A 21,240-nucleotide genomic window follows, 5' to 3' on the forward strand; every position below is an offset into this window, starting at 1 on the left:
GCTGCCCCCGAGTGTTTATTTCATGCACAACCGACACGGCAAAATTTGGAAGGATGCTGTTCTTCTTAGCGGCCTTTAAATGGACCGATTTGATGCATCACGTGTAATTGTGTAACACGGTGGTTTTCAAAGTGGGGGCCGCCAGTGGGCGCCCGGGGAGCCTCAAAATTTGGTGTGAAAAATAAATAAATGTGTGTTTTCTATTTCTCACTCTCAGACAACCACACACACACACACACACGCACACACACACACAATCAATTCCTAATGTAAAGATGTAAGATGTAATTATTAATAAAAAAGGGGGATATATTCAGAAGTCTGTATTTTTAATGTGTTTTAAAGATATCTTGCTAAAGGGGGGCCTCGGTCAAATTTTAATGCCATTTGGGGGGCCTTGCCCTGGAAAAGTTTGGGAACCCCTGGTCTAATACAGTATCACATGGTCATTGTGACCCCCCCCTCTGTAGGTACTTTGTTCTGGATGAAGACCTGAACCAGCTCCAGTACTTCGTGAACGAACAGGGCCGGAGTCAGAAACCCAGAGGGACCCTCCCTCTGATTGGTGCATCTGTTACCGTGAGTGATGAGGCACCACACATGTTTGTCGTCAGCTCGGCCAATGGGGAGCTCTTCAAACTCCGAGGTGATTTGCATATAACATGTCAACAGAAATTACACTTAAAGTGGACTCGTCAGCCCTATTAGAGTGGGATTAGTTCACCAGATGTTGCACAATCAGAGAGAGGGTGTGTCTTTAGAGAGAAGGCGTGCCAAACAGAGAGTGGGTGTGTCAGTGAGAGAGTGGGCGTGTCAGTGAGAGAGTGGGCGTGTCAGTGAGAGAGTGGGCGTGTCAGTGAGAGAGTGGGCGTGTCAGTGAGAGAGAGGGCAAGTCATTTATCTCAGTTGCTCTTTTTGTCTCTCTGTCTCACACCTTTTTATTTTTCTTATTCATTTCTTGCTTTTCTTTTTGCTCTCTTTCCCTTTAACCTTTATACTTTTTGTACTTTCTGTCACTGTATCCTTATACTTTCTTTTGTTCTTTCTTTCTGACACTCTCTTTGTCTGTCTCTCTGTCTGTCTCTCTCTGTCTCAGCGGTGGACGGTAGAGAGCAACAGCTGTGGATGTCTCACATTCAGTCCTGCGCCACAGACAGCAGTGTGAGGACACTGAAGGACACTAACGAGCAGCTGGGTGTGGACAAGGCAGTCAGTAGTTTAGACATACAGGTATGTCTCACACACACACACACACACACACACACACACTGTCTGACACAGCTGTCTGTCTCTCTCAGGGTTCATCACGTCGGAGTTTCTCTCTCCTCCCCTCTGCCTCTTCCTCAACCTCTTCCTCTCCGAGGCTGCAGAGACATCTTCCTCACCTTCCTCATCTGCCTCATCCTCACAGATCTCCTGCAGCTTCACGCCGGGCCAAACACACACAAGCTCAGCCCGACGCACTGCTGGGGGTCAGAGAGGTCAGTCTCTCTCACATATATATACACACACACACACACACACACACACACACGTCTCTTCTTTCAGGTCCTCACAAACAGCATAATTTTTTAACAATGTTAGCTAGTTAACCTCGTTCTGAAGTATTTTCTAATCCCTCTAGCTAATTCACTACCATTAGCTTAGCCAACTTGGCTAAGTAATCTTTAGCTAGCTTTTGTCTGAATATGCCCTAGAATTTTAGGTAGATTCTGTTTGCGAGTATCTCTACCGTTATCTAGCTAACTTGGTTTATAGATATTCTTTAGCTAGCATCTGTGAGAGTTTCTCTAACGTTAGCTTGTTCATTGATTTATGGATGTTCTTTAGCTGGCTTTTGTTTGAAAATGTCCTTGAACTTTAGCTAGCTCTTGTTTGAAGTATTTTTTTAAAGATTAGCTAGCTTACTTGCTTTAAAGACATTCATATTCAGTAAAGATTTTCTAACATCAGCTAACTAACTTTGGTTGGTTTTTGGTTGTTTTGTTTTGAAAATGCCCGTTTGAGAGTTTATTGAACATTAGCTAGCTAACTAGCTCTCTCTCTCTCTCTCTCTCTCTCTCTCTCTCTCTCTCTCTCTCTTACTGTAGGTGATCCATCAGGTAGAGTGTCAGCAGAAATCCCTCGTTCACTCCATCGAGCTCCTCCCTCGGCGAGGGGGTGTGTCCTGTCTGGATCAGGACCTGCTGCTGCTGAAGGCTACGTCGGCCGCCACACTGCGCTGCCTTGCCCAGTGCCTCAGTATGCTACAGCAACACAGACACGCCCACAACCTGTCAGACCCCGCCCAGCCACAGGTCCCGCCCTCTGAGGAATGTGATGTGGACGATGTAAAGACTGCGGGCTGCCAGGGGCCGATGCTTAGCGAAGACCAAACCAACACATGCTGAACTGAATCCATCTGTCTTACCTTTTTGTTTTTTTGTTTTTTACTTGTGTGAAAGGGCTAAATCTCTCCCGGCATTGTGACGTGTGTGTGTGACGTGTGTGTGACGCGTGTATGAGAATTAAACTAGAGCACTTTTCTTCCTATGCTGGAGTAACCAAAGCATGCCACACGGTGCCTGAGCGAGCTCCTTCACCAACACCACCAACCATGTCGAATGCATTTCCTCTTGTCTGATGTCCTGTAGGGCGTTTTCACACCTGTTTGACCGTCTGTCGAATCTGAATCAAAGCGTAAACCGATTCTTTTGTTTCTTTTGCTATTTGTTTTCACACTGCACATAATTAAAATGAACAAAAAAGCTCAATAAAAACCACGAGTGGAGTGCGACCAGTGCCATTTTGTGCCACATGTGAACTTGACTGGCTGCCCTAGCCTTCTGTTTGGTGTATGTGGCATGTTAAGGTGAGTTAAATTTGAATATTATTTACACTACAGTGCCTTGCATTCACTCTCGTGAGCTTTTCCATTTTTTGTAGTGTTACAACCTGTAAAAGAAATGGACCGAATTGGGATCTTTCCCATTTGATTTACAAATTATATATATTGTGTATTATTACAGGCATTTTTGCATTTATTTACATTTCTCTCATTTGTCCGATGTCTTTATCCAAAGCGACTTACAACTGAGACGATATTCAACTGAGCAGCTGAGGGTTAAGTGTCATCTGCACGTGGGTCCAACAGCTGGGATTTAAACTCATCATTCCATTGGGTTTCCAATCAGTAGCCCAATGCCCAAAGTATTCCTGTTGCATAAGTATTCACCTCCCTGGGTGCAAAGTTTAGAGACTTAAAGTACCAATGGCTGCAAGGATGGCAACTAAAAATATATATTTTCCACAGTTTAATAACTTGCTGCTTTTTGTCTCTATAGCCTGTTGGCAAAACCTTGGCTTAGTCAACACTACATGAGGTTTAGGCAAGTTCAAGGTTTTTATTGGTACCTTTTAAATAACACTAGTTATCTAAACTTTATTTTATACTGCAAAAGATGTGAGAGCATATAGATATATTTCAGACAATTCTTTTCTGATATTATTTTATAAAAATGTTTTTCATAGTAAGTATTTTTGTAAAGGAAGCCATTTTGTTTTACCAATAGGATGATGTTAGAAATGTACAAAATTGTATGACCTCAAGGAGTCAAATTAAATGATCACTGATCGTCAAATAATTTGTATTTGAAAAGGCAATCTTTAGATACAGTGTCCTACAAAGATATACAGGTTAAAAAGTCTTATTTAAGATGCCTTACGAAGAATACATGTTCATGCTGATTCGCATGCACTCGTCTTTCCTGTCACATGGGTTTTTTTATCTTTAAGAAAATTTATTGACGGAATACCACTTCAAGATGACGCCAACGTTAATGGGTTATACAGCGTGTCCCAAAATTCTCCATGCATAGGAGAAATTAATACTTTTCAGCAAAATGTCTTCCAAAATTTTTCATACTTAGTTTATAATATGTTTTTTTTTTCAGTCACTTTGACAAAAGAACATCTTGAAATCGTTCTCGTGGCTGGATTGGGAAACTGTCGCAAGGATGCAATGGACTTTCGCAGGAAACATTGCGAGCGCATCACACACAACACTCGCCAAACTTACTAACAAATTCAGAAAGATGAAGTGTTGAGGAGAATGTTAACAGAAGAGGGCGCTATGAGAGGAGATCAGCAAGGTGTAGAAAAGAGACTAAGGAGAATGTCCAGCTCTTCACTGAGGTTTCCTAGAGAGCCAGGTGGGTAATAGATAACAATAATGTGAAGATAAATGGGAGGGGTAACGGTAACAGCACAGAATTCAAAGCATGAGATGTTGACATGAGACCGTGGGTGCAGATACTTCTCATGTTCTGGTATGTCACGATGGGAGCTTGATGATAATGTCCTCCACCCAGTGGGCCAACTGCTACATAGGTAAAGGAGGCCCTTGTGTCTTTCCTCTGTGGCAGATAAACAGCTGGTCTAAGGATTGGATGGCTCCCATGCAGTCTAATTTGTACTATAGGACATGGTAATGAATGTTTGCCAGGCTCACTCTCATATCCTGCATTCAATCATGTGTAAACATGACCTGGCTGAATTATTTGTAACGTGGGAAGAATCAGTGTTAGAGGAGGAAATGTGCACAGTAGATGAGGCCAGTCATGGCCAGAGGGGTCTGTTAACGACACAAAAATCGCTCATCCATGCTAATGGAATGTGGCTGCAGTATTGATAGATGACTAGACAGTGAGGAAATGTGAGATATTCAAAGGAGACAATGCTGAGGGACAAACTGAGCAATGGAGAACGCTGAGATATACACACCGCTTACTGAATGAAGAGGAAACTAACTCTAAGCTAGCTTAGTATCTTCAGAGATTCAGAACTGTTCATCACAAATGACCTCTCAGTGTGTGCTGTGGTTTTCCAACATGGCGAGAGCTGCTTCCCATGAGTGGGTTTGTTTTGATTATTATTATTTCTGATTTTGTTTATTATTTTATTTAACTGATTTGCGCTCCAAGTTTTCCTAAAGGTGCTCGTCGTTCTCATTTTTGGTTTCACGTTTCTTGTTTCTCGCTATCCTGGTTCTTTTGCAGTTCTAACCCTTGTTTTACATTGTGTATTATCGTCACATTCTTTCATTAAAATTCCTTCGTATATTTGGTGTTTTGAAATCCCTAATATCACAAATGTAGAACTTTAAAAGATTTCATTCAATGAAAACAAAATAGTTTATAAACTTGCTTTTAATGAAGATAATGAATGCAGATACAAGTGGAAAAAAAAATGGAGATTCAGGTTGCAGTTCTTTTGATGACAATATTTTGAAACAGGAAATGTACATTGACCAACGTTCACTGATTCATAATGAGACTGGTTTAGAGTCTCATTGTCTGGTAGCCTCAAGTCTGGTAATGAAACTCATCCAAAATCTAAGAGTTTACTGATTAAGACATCACTGGCATAATGACATATGAGTAAGTTATAGGAAATACATGAATCTTAATCAGAAATTATTGATTTTTTAAATATAATTGTTATAAAAATGCAAGTACGTTAATACGTTTAAAGAAAATAAGCCGAATTAATTAAAAGTAAAACAAGATAGCATTGCCATTAAAATGTTCATTTGATTTGATATTGTTTCATGTGCTATATTCAATAAATTCAGTAGATAAAAGTGCTGAATTAGCCAAACTTATCCAAACTTGACAAACAAACACACACAACTTTTTCTGCCATTTCTGATTAATGTTATCAAATCATAATCTATTTTACCACAGAGGTAAGTTCTTGGCAGCATTGAGCTTTGCTGCTAGGTCAATAACATCTCCCTCTTTTACCGGAAAGCTCTGCAGCTCTACAACATGGTCTACATTTTTCATAATGAACGCGATGAGATCGGTGAAGGCCTTGATGTACACGTCGGTCACATCCATGAATTTTCTCATGTCATCTGCGCTTGGACATTTAAACTGAGTTTTCCCATCAACCTTTTCTTGGAGGGATTCAGCGATGGTTTCGGCTTTTTCGGATGCCTGAAAATACAATTACAAAACTATTTAGCAAAAAAACATGACATTATAGCAGAGCAACAATACGTATCTACACAAAATAGCTCATAATACTGAATTGAGGTTAAAAACAAAGCAACTCGAACAAAATTCTGGAATCAGGGTTTGATTATTTAAAAAAAATATCTGAAACTATCCGAAATGGAAAGAATATGGCCCAACCATGATTTTAGAACAAAAGTCAGTGACTAGGTAAAGAGTGGAGTTGTCAGAGAAGCAACGAAGAGGCCAGGAGTAACTCTGAAGGAGCTGGAGAGATCCACAGCTCAGGTGGGAGAAGTTGATCACAGTCTGGATAATCCACCGAACTGGGCATTATAAAGGAATGGAGAACTGTATGAAATCCTGCGTTGGAGTCTTAGCAAACATGTGGAAAAAATGGTTCTTTGGTCTGAAGTGAAGCCTAGTGGTGGTAGCATTATGATGCAGGGACTGGGAAACAGGTCAGGGTTGAGGGTGAGACGGCTGGAGAGAAATACAGGACAATCCTAGAAGAAAATCTGTTCCTATCTGTCTGAGACTTGAGACTGGGGTGGAGCTTCACCTTCCAATAGAGCAATGACCATAAGCACACTGGCCATAGCTACACCTGAGAGGTTTAGGAACAAGAACCTAAATGTGTTAGAATGGCCCAGTCAAAGTCCAGATTGAGAATCTGTGACATGACCTGAAAATTGCTATTCACCCTTGACCACTGTCTCTATCTAATCTGACAGAGCTAATTTGACATTTTTGCCAAAATGAATAAAAATTTCAGTATTCAGATATGAAAAGACCTGCAGCTGTAATTGCAACCAAACATTTTCTGCTGTTGCAATTTTTGATGTTAGACATATTGTGTCAAATAGTAAAAATCCCAAATAATTTGATTTCAGTTCCAGGTTGTAACACTTCAAAATGTGAACAAGTTCAAGAGACTGTATTCAGGACTGACAAGGACCGCAAGTGTGCTGTTGTACTGAATATCAGTGCTCTCAGAACGCCGCTCGTCCAATCAGGTTACTGGACTGTAACTAACTGTTAGTGTAATACATCGTCGTAAGTGATGAAATGTAAGGATGCACAGAGCCGATACTGAGGATCAAGAATGATATTCGCCTGAAATGATAGACTGGATCAGATTTCACACCTTACCTCAACTAATGGTTTAATGTATTTTGTCAGAATGGCTTCCAAAGGCACTTCAAATCCATCCAGAGTGATGGTATCGTCCTTGTGGACCTCCATCCATTCCAGTACCTTCTTGTTTATGGTGGCTTCAGTGTTGATCACGTCACTCAAGGCCTTTATTACATTACGCATGCGTGTCTTGGTTTCTTTTTGGTCGTGTTGTGGAAGCAGCTTGTTTAAAGCAACGTTTACCCCCCACAGGATGGCGCCAACCGCTACAGTTTCAGCAGTAAACTTGGCCACTTTAGCTACACAATTTCCGATGGACTTAAGGAACTCTTGGAGTTTATTCTGGGTTGTAGAAAGCTCTTCAATCGCCGTGCGGGTTTCGGCTATTACTTCTTCAATTTCCTCTCGTGCTTCTTCTGATAGTCCCTCAGATGCTTCTTCCGCTTCTTCTATCCCATCTTCAACTGCTTTAATAATCTCTTCAAATTCTGCCATTCTGCAACCTAAAAAGAACAAATATAAACCACTCTTTGTGAACAGGACAAACAAATCCATCTATATTACACATTTTGTATCAAAATATTTGAGACAAAAATGCTCACTTTTTTTAAAAATTTTTTTAGAAACAATCGTAGCAGCTTTGTCTGGAATGTTTTCTTTTGATCTTTGCCATAAAAGTTATATATTTTTAACTGTTTTAGTGTCTCTTGCTGTCTCTCATGTTGACAAGATGAAGTAGGACATATATAGCAATTCAATTCAATTCAGTTTTATTTCTATAGCGCTTTTAACAGTGGACATTGTCTCAAAGCAGCTTTACAGAAACATATAAACACAGGATAGAGATTTTAAGTGTGTGGATTTATCCCTATTGAGCAGCCAGTGGTGACGGTCGTGAGGAAAAACTCCCTGAGATGATCTGAGGAAGAAACCTTGAGAGGAACCAGACTCAGAAGGGAACCTGTCCTCATCTGTGGAACAACGGATAGTGTGAAAGTAAAGGGAAAAGTAAAGAAAAGTGTCACGTCACCGTCTGGCGTAACCGGAAACTTCAAATCCCAGAATTCAGAGGCAAGAGATTACACGTCCGCATGCTGTCTGTCACTTAACTCGAAAGTGGGAAGTTAAAACTTGGAAATATAACATTTCTGATCTCTGTGTGCTCAAGCTACAAAGTGGGAAAAAGACCATGAGAGCCTCCATGTTCAGCTTTTGTTAACAATGATCTAGCCAGCTCTCTATGCTGAGTGATGTATACTGACCTCAGAACAGTGGGCTATGTAGTCAGTGTTATAGGTTAACAGGTGAACATGTCTGTATGCTGATTGATGTACAGTAATTAAGTGTATGTACAGTATAACACATTTGAAGTGCTCCTGTGTTCACTGCTGATGCTGTGTTGATTTGACATCACTTGCTGAACTCGGGGTTGAGGAGTCTGTCCTGAGTTTCCGAGATGAGGAGTCGTTTTCTTTGTTTTTTCACAGTCTGAGGTTGGAAATTCAGACTTATGTGGAGTTATGCTTTAAATAGACTGGACTCTCAAACATTCAATGCGAAGTCTCTCTTCTAGTTTGCCTAGGAATGATCCCACGCCTTTGTTCTGTGGTAATATCTTGTGTATTGACTCTGGGTTTGTTTATTGACCTGTTTGCCGATCTCCTGACATGTTTGCACGTTGTTTACAAGTGTGAAAATGTCCTATGGATTGTTTACCTTTAATAAAGTCCTGCATTTGTATCCAAAAACATTCACAAAAATACTCTGCTCTCATGGATATCAAACAATTTGCAAACAAAACAGGTTTATAAAAACTAAATCTTTGTTAAATATGTGCAGCAATTATTGGCACCCTTTTAGTCAATACTTTGTGCTACGTCACTTTGCCAAGATAACAGCTCTGAGTCTTCTCCTATAATGCCTGATGAGGTTTGAGAATACATGGTGAGGGATCTGAGAGCGTTCCTCCAGACAGAACCTCTCCAGATCCTTCACATTTCAGGTCCACGCTGGTGGACTCTCCTCTTCAGTTCACCCCACAGGTTTTCTATGGGGTTCAGGTCAGGGGACTGGGATGGTCATGGCAGGACCTTGGTTTTGTGGTCAGTAAACCATTTTTGTGTTGATTTTGATGATGTTTTGGATCATTGTCATGCTGGAAGATCCAACCACGGCCCATTTGAAGCTTTCTGGCAGAGGCGGTCAGGTTTTCATTTAATATCTGTTGATATTTGATCGAGTCCATGATGCCATGTATCCTAACAAAATGTCCAGGTCCTCTGGCAGAAAAACATCCCCAAAACATTAAAGAGCCACCACCATATTTAACCGTGGGCATGAGGTACTTTTTCATATGGCTTCCTCTCTGTGTGCTCCAAAACCACCTCTGGTGTTTATTACCAAAAAGCTCTATTTTGGTTTCATCTGACCATAGAACCCGATCCCATTTGAAGTTCCAGTAGTGTCTGCACACTGAAGACGCTCGAGTTTGTTTTTGGATGAGAGTAGAGGCTTTTTTCTTCAAACCCTTCCAAACAGCTTGTGGTGATGTAGGTGACTTCAGATTGTAGTTTTGGAGACTTTCTGACCCCAAGACACAACTAACTTCTGCAGTTCTCCAGCTGTGATCCTTGGAGATTTTTGGCCACTCGAACCGTCTTCTTCACAGTGCGTTGAGACGATATAGACACACCTCCAATTCCAGGTCGATTCATAACATTTCCAGTTGACTGGAACTTCTTAATTATTGCCCTGATGGTGGAAATGGGCATTTTCAATGCTTGTGCTATTTTCTTATAGACGCTTCCCATTGTGTGAAGCTCAACAACCTTTTGCCGCACATCACAGATATATTCCTCGCTCTTAACCATTTTTATGAATGACTAAGGGAATTTGGCCTATGTGTTACCTCATATTTATACCCCTGTGAAACAGGAAGTGATGGTTGAACAATTTCCTGTTCCTAGTCACCCAGATGTACTAAAAAATTAAAACTATGGGAATATACTTCAAATATATTTTTCTCAAATTCATAGGGGTGGCAATAATTGTTGCACACCTACATTTAACAAAGATTTTTTTTTTTTTTTTGGATAAACCTGTGTTGTGTTTATAATTGTTTGATATCCATGAGAGCAGAGTATTTTTGTGAATTTTTTAAACAAAGGATCAAAAGGTTAAACAATAAAGAATTTTTTTTTCACGGCCTTCTTTGCTCATATTTACCAAGGGTGCCAATATTAATGGAGGACACTGTATGTCCATACAATTAGTCAAAATCATAAGTACAAACTTTGCATTCTTTAGCCAGTTTACATATTTCATGATACCACGTGGACAATCTTCAAGCCTCATTCATAAATTATATTTGTCACTGATGATTAATCACTGGTTGTAGTGAAGTGTGTGTGTGTGTGTGTGTGTGTGTGTGTGTGTGTGTGTGTGTGTGGACCATGGTGTCATTATGGACATTAAGATGATCCTGGTGTCCACTATAATTGACATTCATAAAAAGGCTAATATTTTTAAACACAAACAATTGAACTGCTTTCAGAACTAAGTATATTATTCCTGACACTTTAATAATGAAGAATATATGTGATAATCATAGTAAAAAAAAAAACTATTAAAAATACAATACTTTAGTTATCTTTCTTCTTTACATAAAATGTGCTTGTTCCTATGCCGGCCATTTTAGATGTAGTGTAAGAAGTTGTTCCTCGCATCACAGACTGTAACATGACACATCACTAGAAAGCCCAGAATGTCCTCTAGAGTTACTAGAGTAGCTTAAAAAAGTCAAAGGACATGCATGAAAACAAAACATCCACTACAGAGGACACAAGTCAATGGGCGGAGTCTCAGGAGGATATAAAAACACTTTACCCAACCTGCTACACTACACAGCCGGGAAAAGCCTGTCAGTCGAAGATGAAGCTACTGTAGCTCGATCACAGCACTGCTGCTATATAGTTCTATATATTTTCTATTTTATTCAAACCTGTTCTTGGTTTAAAGAAGAATCTAATTACATTTTAACCCCCCGAGATGTTCTTCATCAGATTACAGGGTGAACTATGAACTACAGACTCCACACAACCTAACCATGACCTCTTTGAACTGCATGCCTCTGGTAGGTTCTTCAGAGCTCCTCTACACCAAACAACTAGACTCAAGAACAGGTTTTATTTTCCTCACAGGCCATCTCCTTCATGATCAGTTAATATGGACATTAATCTGTTGGACTATAGCGAAATATATTACTGCTACTGCTACTGACTAACCCACACTTACTGGTGTGCACATGCAATACTGTGTATTGGTTATACTGGTCTGGATTATTTTAATATTGTTCTACTTTAATATATTTCTGTTTTATATTTTATACACCATTATGTGTTGTACTCAATGTAAGTACTGGAACCAAATTCTTTGTGTATGCAAACACACTTGGCCAAAAATTTTGTTTGTTTGATTTTGTTTGAATGTAGACAGAGTTTTTAATTTTAAAAAATCCTTTACCTATCACATTGATTCAGTGATATAACTGTAGTGGAAAACAATGACATGATCATTTCTGGTCTATGAAATTCTACAATAAAAATAATTCATGGGTCTGACCTGGTGCCCGATTTTCTCCTCTACTATAACTCGTTTTTTTCCCCACCAATAAAGTGCAGAGTGCGTTTACTTACACTCACTGTTGTCTGCTTCCAAACGGCTCTTGTCCTCCGGTGGGGTGCGAGTGATTCGATTGTCTGGAGAATCAGCACTTTTAATACATGATCCGTGTGGGCGTCGACTTACTGGAAATGTTTTTCTAAAGGAATCTTTACTGAGGAACTTCCTCATATTTTCACTCTAGTTGTTGCTCAAGACTTCGTGTATTTCAGTGGATTAATAATTTCAAATCACAGGCAACTTCTCAGACAGACTTGTCTTTAACATCACGGTAATATAATTTGAAATACTTTAAAAAATACTTTGTTAAATGTTTTAGCATGTTTTCCTCACAGAAAATGACAAACGGAGACAGTTACAGTATTTTAAGTAGCATACAGAATGTTTAAAATGACCTTATTCTAATAGCTGCTGGATATTTCCTGGAATTTTGTGAATTTTGAACTTTTCTCTACCACTTTATTTTTTTTTTGCATATTTATGGACATTTGACATACACTGCCCAGGCTAGTCTTTATACTGTATTACACCTATGGACATTAGTTTATAACAGGGGGGGCAATCTTCTCCGGAAAGGGCCGGTGTAGGTGCAGGTTTTCATTCCAACCAAGCAGGAGGCACACCTGACACACCCACACACACACACACACACAGCACACACAGACACACACACAGACACACACACACACACACACACACACACACACACAACACACACACAGACACACACACACATGCACGCACACACACACACACACACACACACACACACATGCACGCACACACACACACACACAGACACACACACACACACAGACACACACAACACACACACAGACACACACACACATGCACACACACACACACACACACACACAGACACACACACATGCACGCACACACACACACACACACACACACACACACACAGACACACACACACAGACACACACACACATGCACGCACACACACACACACACACACACACACACACATGCACGCACACACACACACACACAGACACACACACAGACACACACACACACGCACGCACACACACACACACAAACACACACACAGACACACACACACACACACACAGACACACACACACAACACACACACACATGCATGCACACACACACACACACACACACACACACACGCATGCACACACAGACACACACACACACACACACACACACATACACACAGAGCTAGCAACAAACAAAATAACAGAAAATTTAGATTTTACAGAAATAAGTAAGGAATAATTGATGACAGGCATGATGCTTGAGCCACTGATATGCAGTTACTGGAGAGAGAGAGCGAGTTTGTTGTATTTTCTGCAGTATCCCCCCCCCTCCATAACTGCATATCAGTGACTCAAGACTCTGTTACTAGTTGTGAAATGGCGGTTTGGAATTAATCATTGACTTGTGATGTGTAATAAATTAGTTCCTCACACAAGAGCGTTTTAAGGACAAACACCTGACAAATGTCTGAAAATAAAACATTTGAACAATGTCTTGAGGTGTGGAAACTGTGGTACAAGCAGAAAAATGAATTGTTATTGAATTATTAGGAAATAACGCAATTGTTAGGAAGTAACTGCCCGTCATCTACTAGTCCTTGTGTAACTGAAGACAGTGACTTCTTTGGGAAAAGTTAGAATTCTTGAGCAATGGATTTTAAGGAAGTGGCGTTCCTCTGTAAGTTCTCTCTGTACACAGACCCAGAACCTGTGATTCCTGAGAGCTGTGAGGACTCGACTGATTACTAGAACCGATAAGTAAGTATTAAATGCATTACAGAAACCTCTGAGTCTTTTTAATGAAGTCCTGGAGTAAGGTGTTGTGTGAAGGGTATTCACTGATAACTTTTACCACTGTCGAATCTTTGGCATGTCACTGTCTACTGGTCAAATTTACAGTGTCCATTTATTCTGACTTTTGTTCCCCACAATTTGCCAACTATAACAACTTTTATTAAATCTGTTTAATACTGTGGAATGTCTGTAAAACAAGTTAAATAAGCTATTAACACTTTGTCTGTCACTTTATTTCTGACAAATGAATGAAAAACTTTTATTGGGAATATTTCAGCTAAACACACCCCTCAGACAAATTATTATTATTATTATTATTATTATTATTATTATTATTATTATTATTATTAATATTAATATTAATATTATTATTATTTTGCTTGTATTTTCTCATTTGTAAGTCGCTTTGACTAAAAACGTCTGTTAAATGAATAAATGTAAATGTATTATTATTATTGTTATTATTATTATTATTATTATTATTATTATTATTATTATCATTGTTATTAATAATTATTAGTAGTATTGATTTCTTTTAGGTTCATTTACATGCAGTGCAAAATCAAACCCAACCAAATAGCAGTAATTAGGCACTGATTCAGTCTGAACAAATCTCCAGCATCTTACTGCTCTCTGAGCTCTCAGTCCTTTCAAGCGGGATAAAAAGGTGTTCATTGGAGCAACAAGTGCAGACAGATCATGGCAGTAAACATAAATAAACACCCACACAGCATAACAGAGCCATAACTAAGCTTTTCCCCTCCTATAATTTGTCACACATCTGTAGTGTAGCTTCGGGAGACACTGAAATATAATCTGCTGGGAACAGGGGTATGCTTCATGCCCCATTCTATAGGGTCTCTTTAGTTCCCTTATTTACTTTGAAAAACAGATATTTTTCTGTAAAGCTGCTTTGTAACAATATGCATTGTTCAAAGAAAAAAACATGCTCTACAAATAAAATTTAATTGAATGCTTTATGGTGAACCTGCCTCATATAACTCTATAAACTTCAATAAAGGACATTTCAGAAGGGGAGTCATACTTAAATTATTCAGTTCAAACTTTCTTTCTTTGTTTTTTTTTGAAGCACCATCAAGTACAGTTTGAATGTGTCCTGAAGATCTAAAACTTATTGGAAAGAAGAAACATTCAGATTCACCTATGATTTATTATTATTTATTTATTTATTTTTTTTTTACACATGATTTATTTATTTTTTTCACAGGTAAAATTGCTGTTCCCATGTAATTTTTTTCACATGATTTATTTATTTTCCAGACTCTTTTTTTCCATTAACCTTATGTGGCTTATTCTTTTATCTAAAGTCTTTATGTTTGAGGATATAGATGAGCAGCTGAGGTTAAGGTCTTGATCAAGAATTTCATCTTGGCAGTTTGGTGCTGTTGGGATTTGAAGTCAAAACCTTTTGCGTTGTATCTCAAGTCTCATTCATTTTCTCCATGACATTTCTTTGTCATCTGCCAATTCTCACCCACCAGCCTGCTCTCCCCTATTAGCCATGCTAACACAGGGATAGTCATTTGTAATTAGATTCACCTGTATCTTTTTTTTATTTCTCAAGCACAATTGGTCATTGAAGTTGAAAATAATGGAAGTGGAATGCGACAGTTGTGGATTTTGTTGTAGGTCTCTCAAAAATGCCCTTTTCCCTTTCTTTTAGGTCAAACTGCTAACATGGGAGCTGTCCTAGCTATAGTTATTGACGTGGTTGTGGCAGGAGTAGCTGCTGTAGTTGAAGCTGCTGCTACAGAAGCTGCTGCAGCACTTGTAGAAGTTGGAGTGGAGTCTATTGTGGAGGCTGGAGAAGCTGCCGCCGCCGCAGCAGAGGCAGCAGCAGAAACTGCCGCAGAGGCAGCGGCCGAAGGTGCAGCCGAGGCAGCGAGTGAAACAGCAGCTGAGATCGCATCCAGCACCGCAGCACAAATTGCAGCAAAGATTTTGACCTATGTAGCCAAGCTTAGCAAACTTATAAAAGAAACATTTGAAATCGATGCCATTTTCAAAGCTGCAATAGATGTTTTAAAACTAATGTTGAGTGATCCTTCAGTTGCCGAAAAATACAAGAAGCTGGAGAGAGCTGTGACTATTTTGGAAACACTCAACCAGAAGATGAATGAAATCATGAAATGGCTGGAGGACCATAAGAATGACTCCGTTGAACTCGAGGGAATTGATGTCCCCTTGGAGTCAGGAATCCTGGCCAAGTTCCTTCAACAACTCTCAATGGTAATCCATAATTTCAATTTTGAAATATTTACATTCAAATATCTTGAAATTAAACATAAGATTAGACACTTTATAATCATTCACTCACTATAATGTGCGATTCTACTTCAGGTCCTAACCACTGAACCACCAGGGTGGGGGTGAGGTATTTTAACACTTCTTGTGTTTGGGCACACACATGCCAAAATCAAGTCCCATGGTAACCACATGATGTAGTATTTTGCTACAAAATACCACTGTCAACAGTTGTCTGTTCTTTCCTCTTCTCATCACTTGCATGTCAGACCTTTTTGTATATCTTGGCACTATCTGCTTAACAGATTGTGACTATAGTTAGAACTACAGGTATGACCTGTCCTCTAAAGCTGGAGATAGACTCCTATCAATTCATCTTTTTCTCTGAAATAGCTACAACCTTGAATTTGTGTGGTACTTTCCCCTCAGTCTATCGCTGAGAGTGTTTACCCACAGAAAAGACCCTCAAAAGACTACTCCACAACTTAAAAGCCCTATAGAGCCCATCCATATAGGACATGCCTTGTGGTGTAAAAAAAAAAAAAGTTTGTGTGTGAGTAGGGGGGGATTAGGGGATAGCTCATTCGGCAGCGACTACATCAGACCAATGAGGTGTTATGTCAAAGCTACAGCTATTATTATTTTAATAATACGTCCAACTTTTGGGGCTTGGGACCTGGAAAATTCCCAATCCTATCAAGTGGTCACATGAAATTTGTTTCCAATTTGACAGAGGAACAGACAGCAGTGTAGACCCCTAGAGAGAATTCATTGCACTTTTCATGTCCCCAACATTCCAGAACACAATTTTTGGGGGGCTGCCTTTAAAGACATGATTACAATTTAAAGTTCAACCAGCAGACCTCTATTTAGAGCCAAGGGTGTTCACAAGATGCATGCAGTTGACCATGTCACCTGTGATGGCCGGAGGCATAAGGATACTTTCAGTTTCCACCAGGGAGCAGAACAGGACATGTCCATGCTCTTCGCACACATTATGGTGCTTGGTCTAATGGGAAAGTCCCCTAGTACCAAGCTAGATTCATTGGGTATGCGCGCTACACTGTTGTCCCAACATGTGGTGGATATTATTGCAATTGCCTGTGATTTTGTGTTTCTCATAAAAAGGCAACCTGTTAGAATTGAGGGTGGCCTGGCTGGTCCTCAAGTTCTTTATAACTGTTTTGAGAAACCTGTTTTGAGACAGCCTAATATATACATTTCCATGTCGTTCATGGATTCTGTAAACACTACACATTGTTAACCAATCAAATCTCAGGTTTCTACTTAAAGCCCACAAGAGGGAGAGCCTGGTTCCCCACGGTTACCCTTGTTAGTGGTTGCGATATGCCCTCATCGTCAAAGATGACAGTGGAAGTCAGGTGAGGCAATTGTAGTTCAGTGGTTAAGGTATTGGACTTATGCTTGGAAGGTTGTCTAAGAGTCTTAACCCTCAACTGCTTAGTTGAAGTTACAATTTAATTCAGTTCAACTCAATTCAACTCAATTCAGTTGTGCTTTTAACAACGGACATCATCAAAAATCAACTTTACAGAAATCTGGATATAAATTTGAAAATACATTTTTTTATCTTTAATGAATAAGCCAAAGGCAACGTTGGCAAGAAAAAAACCCAGTGAAATGACATGAGGAAGAAACTTTGAGAGGAACCAGACTCATCTTGGCGACATGGGCTAGTGCAATAATAAATAATTTATCTTCTATAATTGTATACTATACAGTCAAGCAATGCTAAGTGTTTTGAGTAATTTCTGATTTCATTAGAGTTTTAACTTTATGTCTAGAGTATCAAAGTGAAGTTACTGTATCGACTGTTTAACGATTGAGACTAGAGGATGTTTGTTGGGAAGTGCAGTCTTGAGGCTATCCAGAGTAGAACATCCACAGCCATCTTTAGGGTGTCCATGTTGTATTATCCACAGTAATCACATGGCAATCTTTAGGCTACCCATGTGGGCCATCCTCAGCAGCAGCAAGTGATTTTCAGGTGAAGGAGGCTCCAAGCAGAAGTAAATGTTATAGCCAAATGAGGTAAATGTAATTGCAGATGACCAGAGAAGTGTGGCACCCCAGCCAGACCCGCCAGACCCACAAGTTAACTGTACCCATCGGTTTGGCCCCTTAGAATGGTGGGATGATTGACAACTTTGTCATAGCAGGCCAGGAAATGATTCTGAGTGCTAGAATGCTTGCACGAGTGCCTTGTACTGTATGTCCTCAGCTGAAAATTGTTAAAAAATGGTGTGGTCCACTTGATGCCTAAAGTGCTAGCCTTTTTTTCAGAGGATGCTGGATTGTGGCAAGTCTCTGTCTATGCTAGGAGTGTATGTGGCATATTGTGTATATGACTTACCACTTCACCATTTTGGTGTGCATGCATGGCTCCAGAATGAACATGCGGCCGAACACAGGGTTGAAGGTAATGTTTTCATTTAAGGTTGTATACTCCAAATTTGTGAACCAGGCAAATGACCTTGCAGAATCTTCCCTAATTGCCAGGATGCACCAGTATGGTTTTAAGTAGATCACACGATAGCTTTTCATTCATTGGATTCATTCATGTTATCCATATTTCACTGGGTGACGGGTTATCATCATGGCTGTGAACGGGCTTGTGCTGTCCTACTGTGACGTGCCATTCATCAAGGAGTGCTTCAGTTTCATGGCACTACTGAGAGGCACACTGTGCTAAGAATGATATAATTATGTTGTAGCTGTTTGGGCAAATTCGACATCATCCTTCCCAGTGGTGTGAAGTTAGTGGTCATATCCAAAAACACTCCCAGTAAGTCCTAGGGTGGGTTGAATTGACATTTTAGTGTGGGTTATCCAAGTGTTTAAATACCACCACTGGTGTTTAGGAGGGGTGAAACAGTATGGTATATAAACATACTGTGGTTCTATGAACATACTCTGAGTACATCCCAGTGTGTTTATTTTTGTATTATTGTTTTGTATGTTTCAGGCTCTGGGGAACATGAAGCGACTAGCAGACGACATCAACCAACTCAACCAGAGCAAACAACCAATCAAAGATGCCCAGATTATAACCATAAACCGCAGCATGATCCGTATTGTGTCAACATTTGAGTCTCTCGCCCAGTTCAAAGAAGAAAATCAAAGCAAAATCGCTGCATTGGCATCACTTCCTGTCAGCGTGGAGGAAGCGGAGGAGTGGAAGCGTGAGCTGGGTTCTGATGGTGGTCCTACTCTTCAGCTCTTACATCTTACCATGTACAAATACAAGTAAAAGGGCATGGACTGTCCAGAACCAGAAGCGTAAAATGGTGTCCTGATTCACTGCCTGTTGTTTCAATCAGTATATACACAATTCTGATGATTTTATTGTTTTTAATCAGTATATTCTTAGTTAGTTAGTATTGTTATAATTAACTAGTTGGATTAGGTTAAGAAGTCAATCTTTTAATTCTCTGATATTTCGGTGTGGCGGTACTGTTTTCAGATTCCTTTGTGTACGGAAAATTCAAAGGTAAAATAATAATTTCTATAACAATTGCAGTAAATGTTTTTTTGTTGTTGTTCATTCTGGATTAATGTTAAAAATAGAAAAAGAGAGAAAAAGAGAATATTTAAAATTCTCTGATCATCATATGATAATCCTTATGTTATTCCTTAGTGTGTATCCACTAACCTGTGTTAGAAAAGATGCACCAATGTTCAAGGACATGTGTGTGTGTGTGTGTGTGTTAGTGTTAGTGTTAGTTTGCTAAAAGACTTCCTTTATACTCATATCAAACACCAGATGGATGAGCTGTAGAGTGTCCTTGTTTTGAAAGTGTATAAAACACTTTGTGTCAAGATGGAGTCTGGCTCTTGTTACTTTTTTTGTAATAAAAGTCTCATTTATTTTTGCCAACAAAAACCTCGAGACTCAGAAGTTTTTATTTTTGCTGAAGAAGATTCCAGAAGGCCTAAAGTCATGATTATACAAAATTCTAATAAACACACAAATAAATGAATTAAATCCAACATACTAAGTTACTTAAAACTCTGAATAGGAAAAATACATTTAGTAATTTAACACTATGGATACTACAGACTTATTGAAATAGGTATACATTATTAATCAATTAATTTATTATTATTATTATTATTATTATTATTATTATTATTATTATTTTACCAGCACTGCAATGTGTGTAAAGCGCTTAATCAAGCACCATGAACACGTTTTGCTTTAAATCTTGAATATATTAACACTAGCTTACATTTATCTTTAATGAAGCCAAACATGTCTTACAAACATGTCTTATCAGTATTATAATGGCTTTTCACTGTACTCCAGAGTTTCTGGACTGTGGGCCAGGAACGTTAAGCTCCTGATTAAAGTTGGGACAGAAACGGAACTGTGAGTAGACATTTTTATTGTCTAATGCATTCCTTAATTTTGACCTTAGCTCCTCTTCTGCTTTCATTCCATTATGTTTCGCAAAACATTGTGTTGAACTTGTGACCTGTCGTGACTGTCTCTGCATTACTGTGTAAAAGCACAGTCTGTGGAATATCTTCAACCTCCAGCAAGATATGGTGTTGATCCCCTCTAACTGAGGACGCGTGGCCGTCTAAGATATTTGGGGTCCTGTTGTGTTAGGAATAACACACTTCAGAATGTACTGTTACAGGAAAATAATCTCCTTCAGGGTTGTGTGATTATTTTCTATAAAAGATCATTCCCAAGTGTGTTATTCCTATTTTATACAGACTGTTAGTTCCTGTCCACGAATCTGATTGGTTGAGCGGCGTTCCAAGAGTGCTCATATTTACTATAACTGCACTGGGATGTTTCACTGTGTGTACCACTCCGCTCGCCTGTGCCCGCCACATAAAATGCCACTTCCTAGATCGAAACGGTTACTAAGGTAGAGTTAGCGATGTCCTCAGTGGACATGGCAAAGTACAATTTTCAAGAATATAACTTTTGACTTAAAATATGAAAACTTGGCAACTAAATCTGAAAAACAAGAAGAGATGCCAATTTTACCGGAAGCACCTTTAATGTGAATGTACAAATCAGTGTAAGCTAGCTAGCCAGTTAGCCACCATGTTACAAAGTGAGTGTGGCTTCTTTGGGATCTACAGAGCCCTCCACTAATATTGGCACCCTTGGTAAATATGAGCAAAGAAGGCTGTTAAAAATTCTCTTTATTGTTTAACCTTTTGATCTTTTGTTCAAATTCACAGAAGTACTCTACTCTCATGGATATCAAACAATTTCAAACACAACACAGGTTTATCCAAATAAACCCAATTTTGATGAATATAGGTGTGCCACAGTTATTGGCACCCCTAAG

General features: G+C 39.3%; 3 protein-coding genes across 5 annotated transcripts in view; 2 read left to right on the forward strand and 1 right to left on the reverse strand.

The window, feature by feature from the left end:
• LOC128618221 (oxysterol-binding protein-related protein 10) overlaps positions 1–2,776 on the forward strand; it is an 8,249-nt gene extending 5,473 nt beyond the window's left edge. Inside the window, exons 2-5 of the mRNA XM_053641736.1 lie at positions 471–646; positions 1,097–1,230; positions 1,299–1,481; positions 2,091–2,776. Of these exons, the coding sequence (XP_053497711.1) occupies positions 471–646; positions 1,097–1,230; positions 1,299–1,481; positions 2,091–2,390 (793 nt within the window). The 3' untranslated portion in view covers positions 2,391–2,776. The remainder of the gene's footprint in view (positions 1–470; positions 647–1,096; positions 1,231–1,298; positions 1,482–2,090) is intronic.
• A 2,392-nt stretch (positions 2,777–5,168) lies between these two features.
• On the reverse strand, positions 5,169–11,999 carry LOC128618222 (uncharacterized). The gene is made up of 3 exons (XM_053641737.1): positions 11,828–11,999; positions 7,149–7,636; positions 5,169–5,978 (listed from the first exon to the last, which is right to left on the reverse strand). Exons 1-3 carry the CDS (start codon positions 11,982–11,984, stop codon positions 5,715–5,717), a joined length of 909 nt encoding a protein of 302 aa, XP_053497712.1. The 5' UTR covers positions 11,985–11,999; the 3' UTR covers positions 5,169–5,714.
• Positions 11,187–19,811, forward strand: LOC128618223 (uncharacterized). 3 transcript variants are annotated; one of them, XM_053641741.1, is made up of 4 exons: positions 11,187–11,265; positions 13,548–13,606; positions 15,327–15,892; positions 18,894–19,811. In XM_053641741.1, exons 3-4 carry the CDS (start codon positions 15,341–15,343, stop codon positions 19,176–19,178), a joined length of 837 nt encoding a protein of 278 aa, XP_053497716.1. In that variant the 5' UTR covers positions 11,187–11,265; positions 13,548–13,606; positions 15,327–15,340; the 3' UTR covers positions 19,179–19,811. The 3 variants fall into 3 exon arrangements, with proteins under 3 accessions (XP_053497716.1, XP_053497713.1, XP_053497715.1); XM_053641738.1 differs by lacking the exon at positions 11,187–11,265 and adding an exon at positions 11,995–12,084; XM_053641740.1 differs by lacking the exon at positions 11,187–11,265 and adding an exon at positions 12,005–12,084 and having other exon boundaries at positions 13,532–13,606.
• Positions 19,812–21,240: the final 1,429 nt, after the last annotated feature.

Source organism: Ictalurus furcatus, chromosome 14 (genome assembly GCF_023375685.1).
Source record: "Ictalurus furcatus strain D&B chromosome 14, Billie_1.0, whole genome shotgun sequence".
Taxonomy (NCBI): Eukaryota; Metazoa; Chordata; class Actinopteri; order Siluriformes; family Ictaluridae; genus Ictalurus; species Ictalurus furcatus.

Coding starts and splice junctions, on each gene's coding strand:
- LOC128618223 (XM_053641741.1), top strand. CDS start 15,341: ATGGGAGCTGTCCTAGCTATAGTTATTGACGTGGTTGTGGCAGGAGTA. Junction 15,893..18,893: donor TCCTTCAACAACTCTCAATG/GTAATCCATAAT, acceptor TGTATGTTTCAG/GCTCTGGGGAACATGAAGCG.
- LOC128618222 (XM_053641737.1), bottom strand. CDS start 11,984: ATGAGGAAGTTCCTCAGTAAAGATTCCTTTAGAAAAACATTTCCAGTA. Junction 7,637..11,827: donor GGAAGCAGACAACAGTGAGT/GTAAGTAAACGC, acceptor TGTTCTTTTTAG/GTTGCAGAATGGCAGAATTT. Junction 5,979..7,148: donor ACATTAAACCATTAGTTGAG/GTAAGGTGTGAA, acceptor TTGTATTTTCAG/GCATCCGAAAAAGCCGAAAC.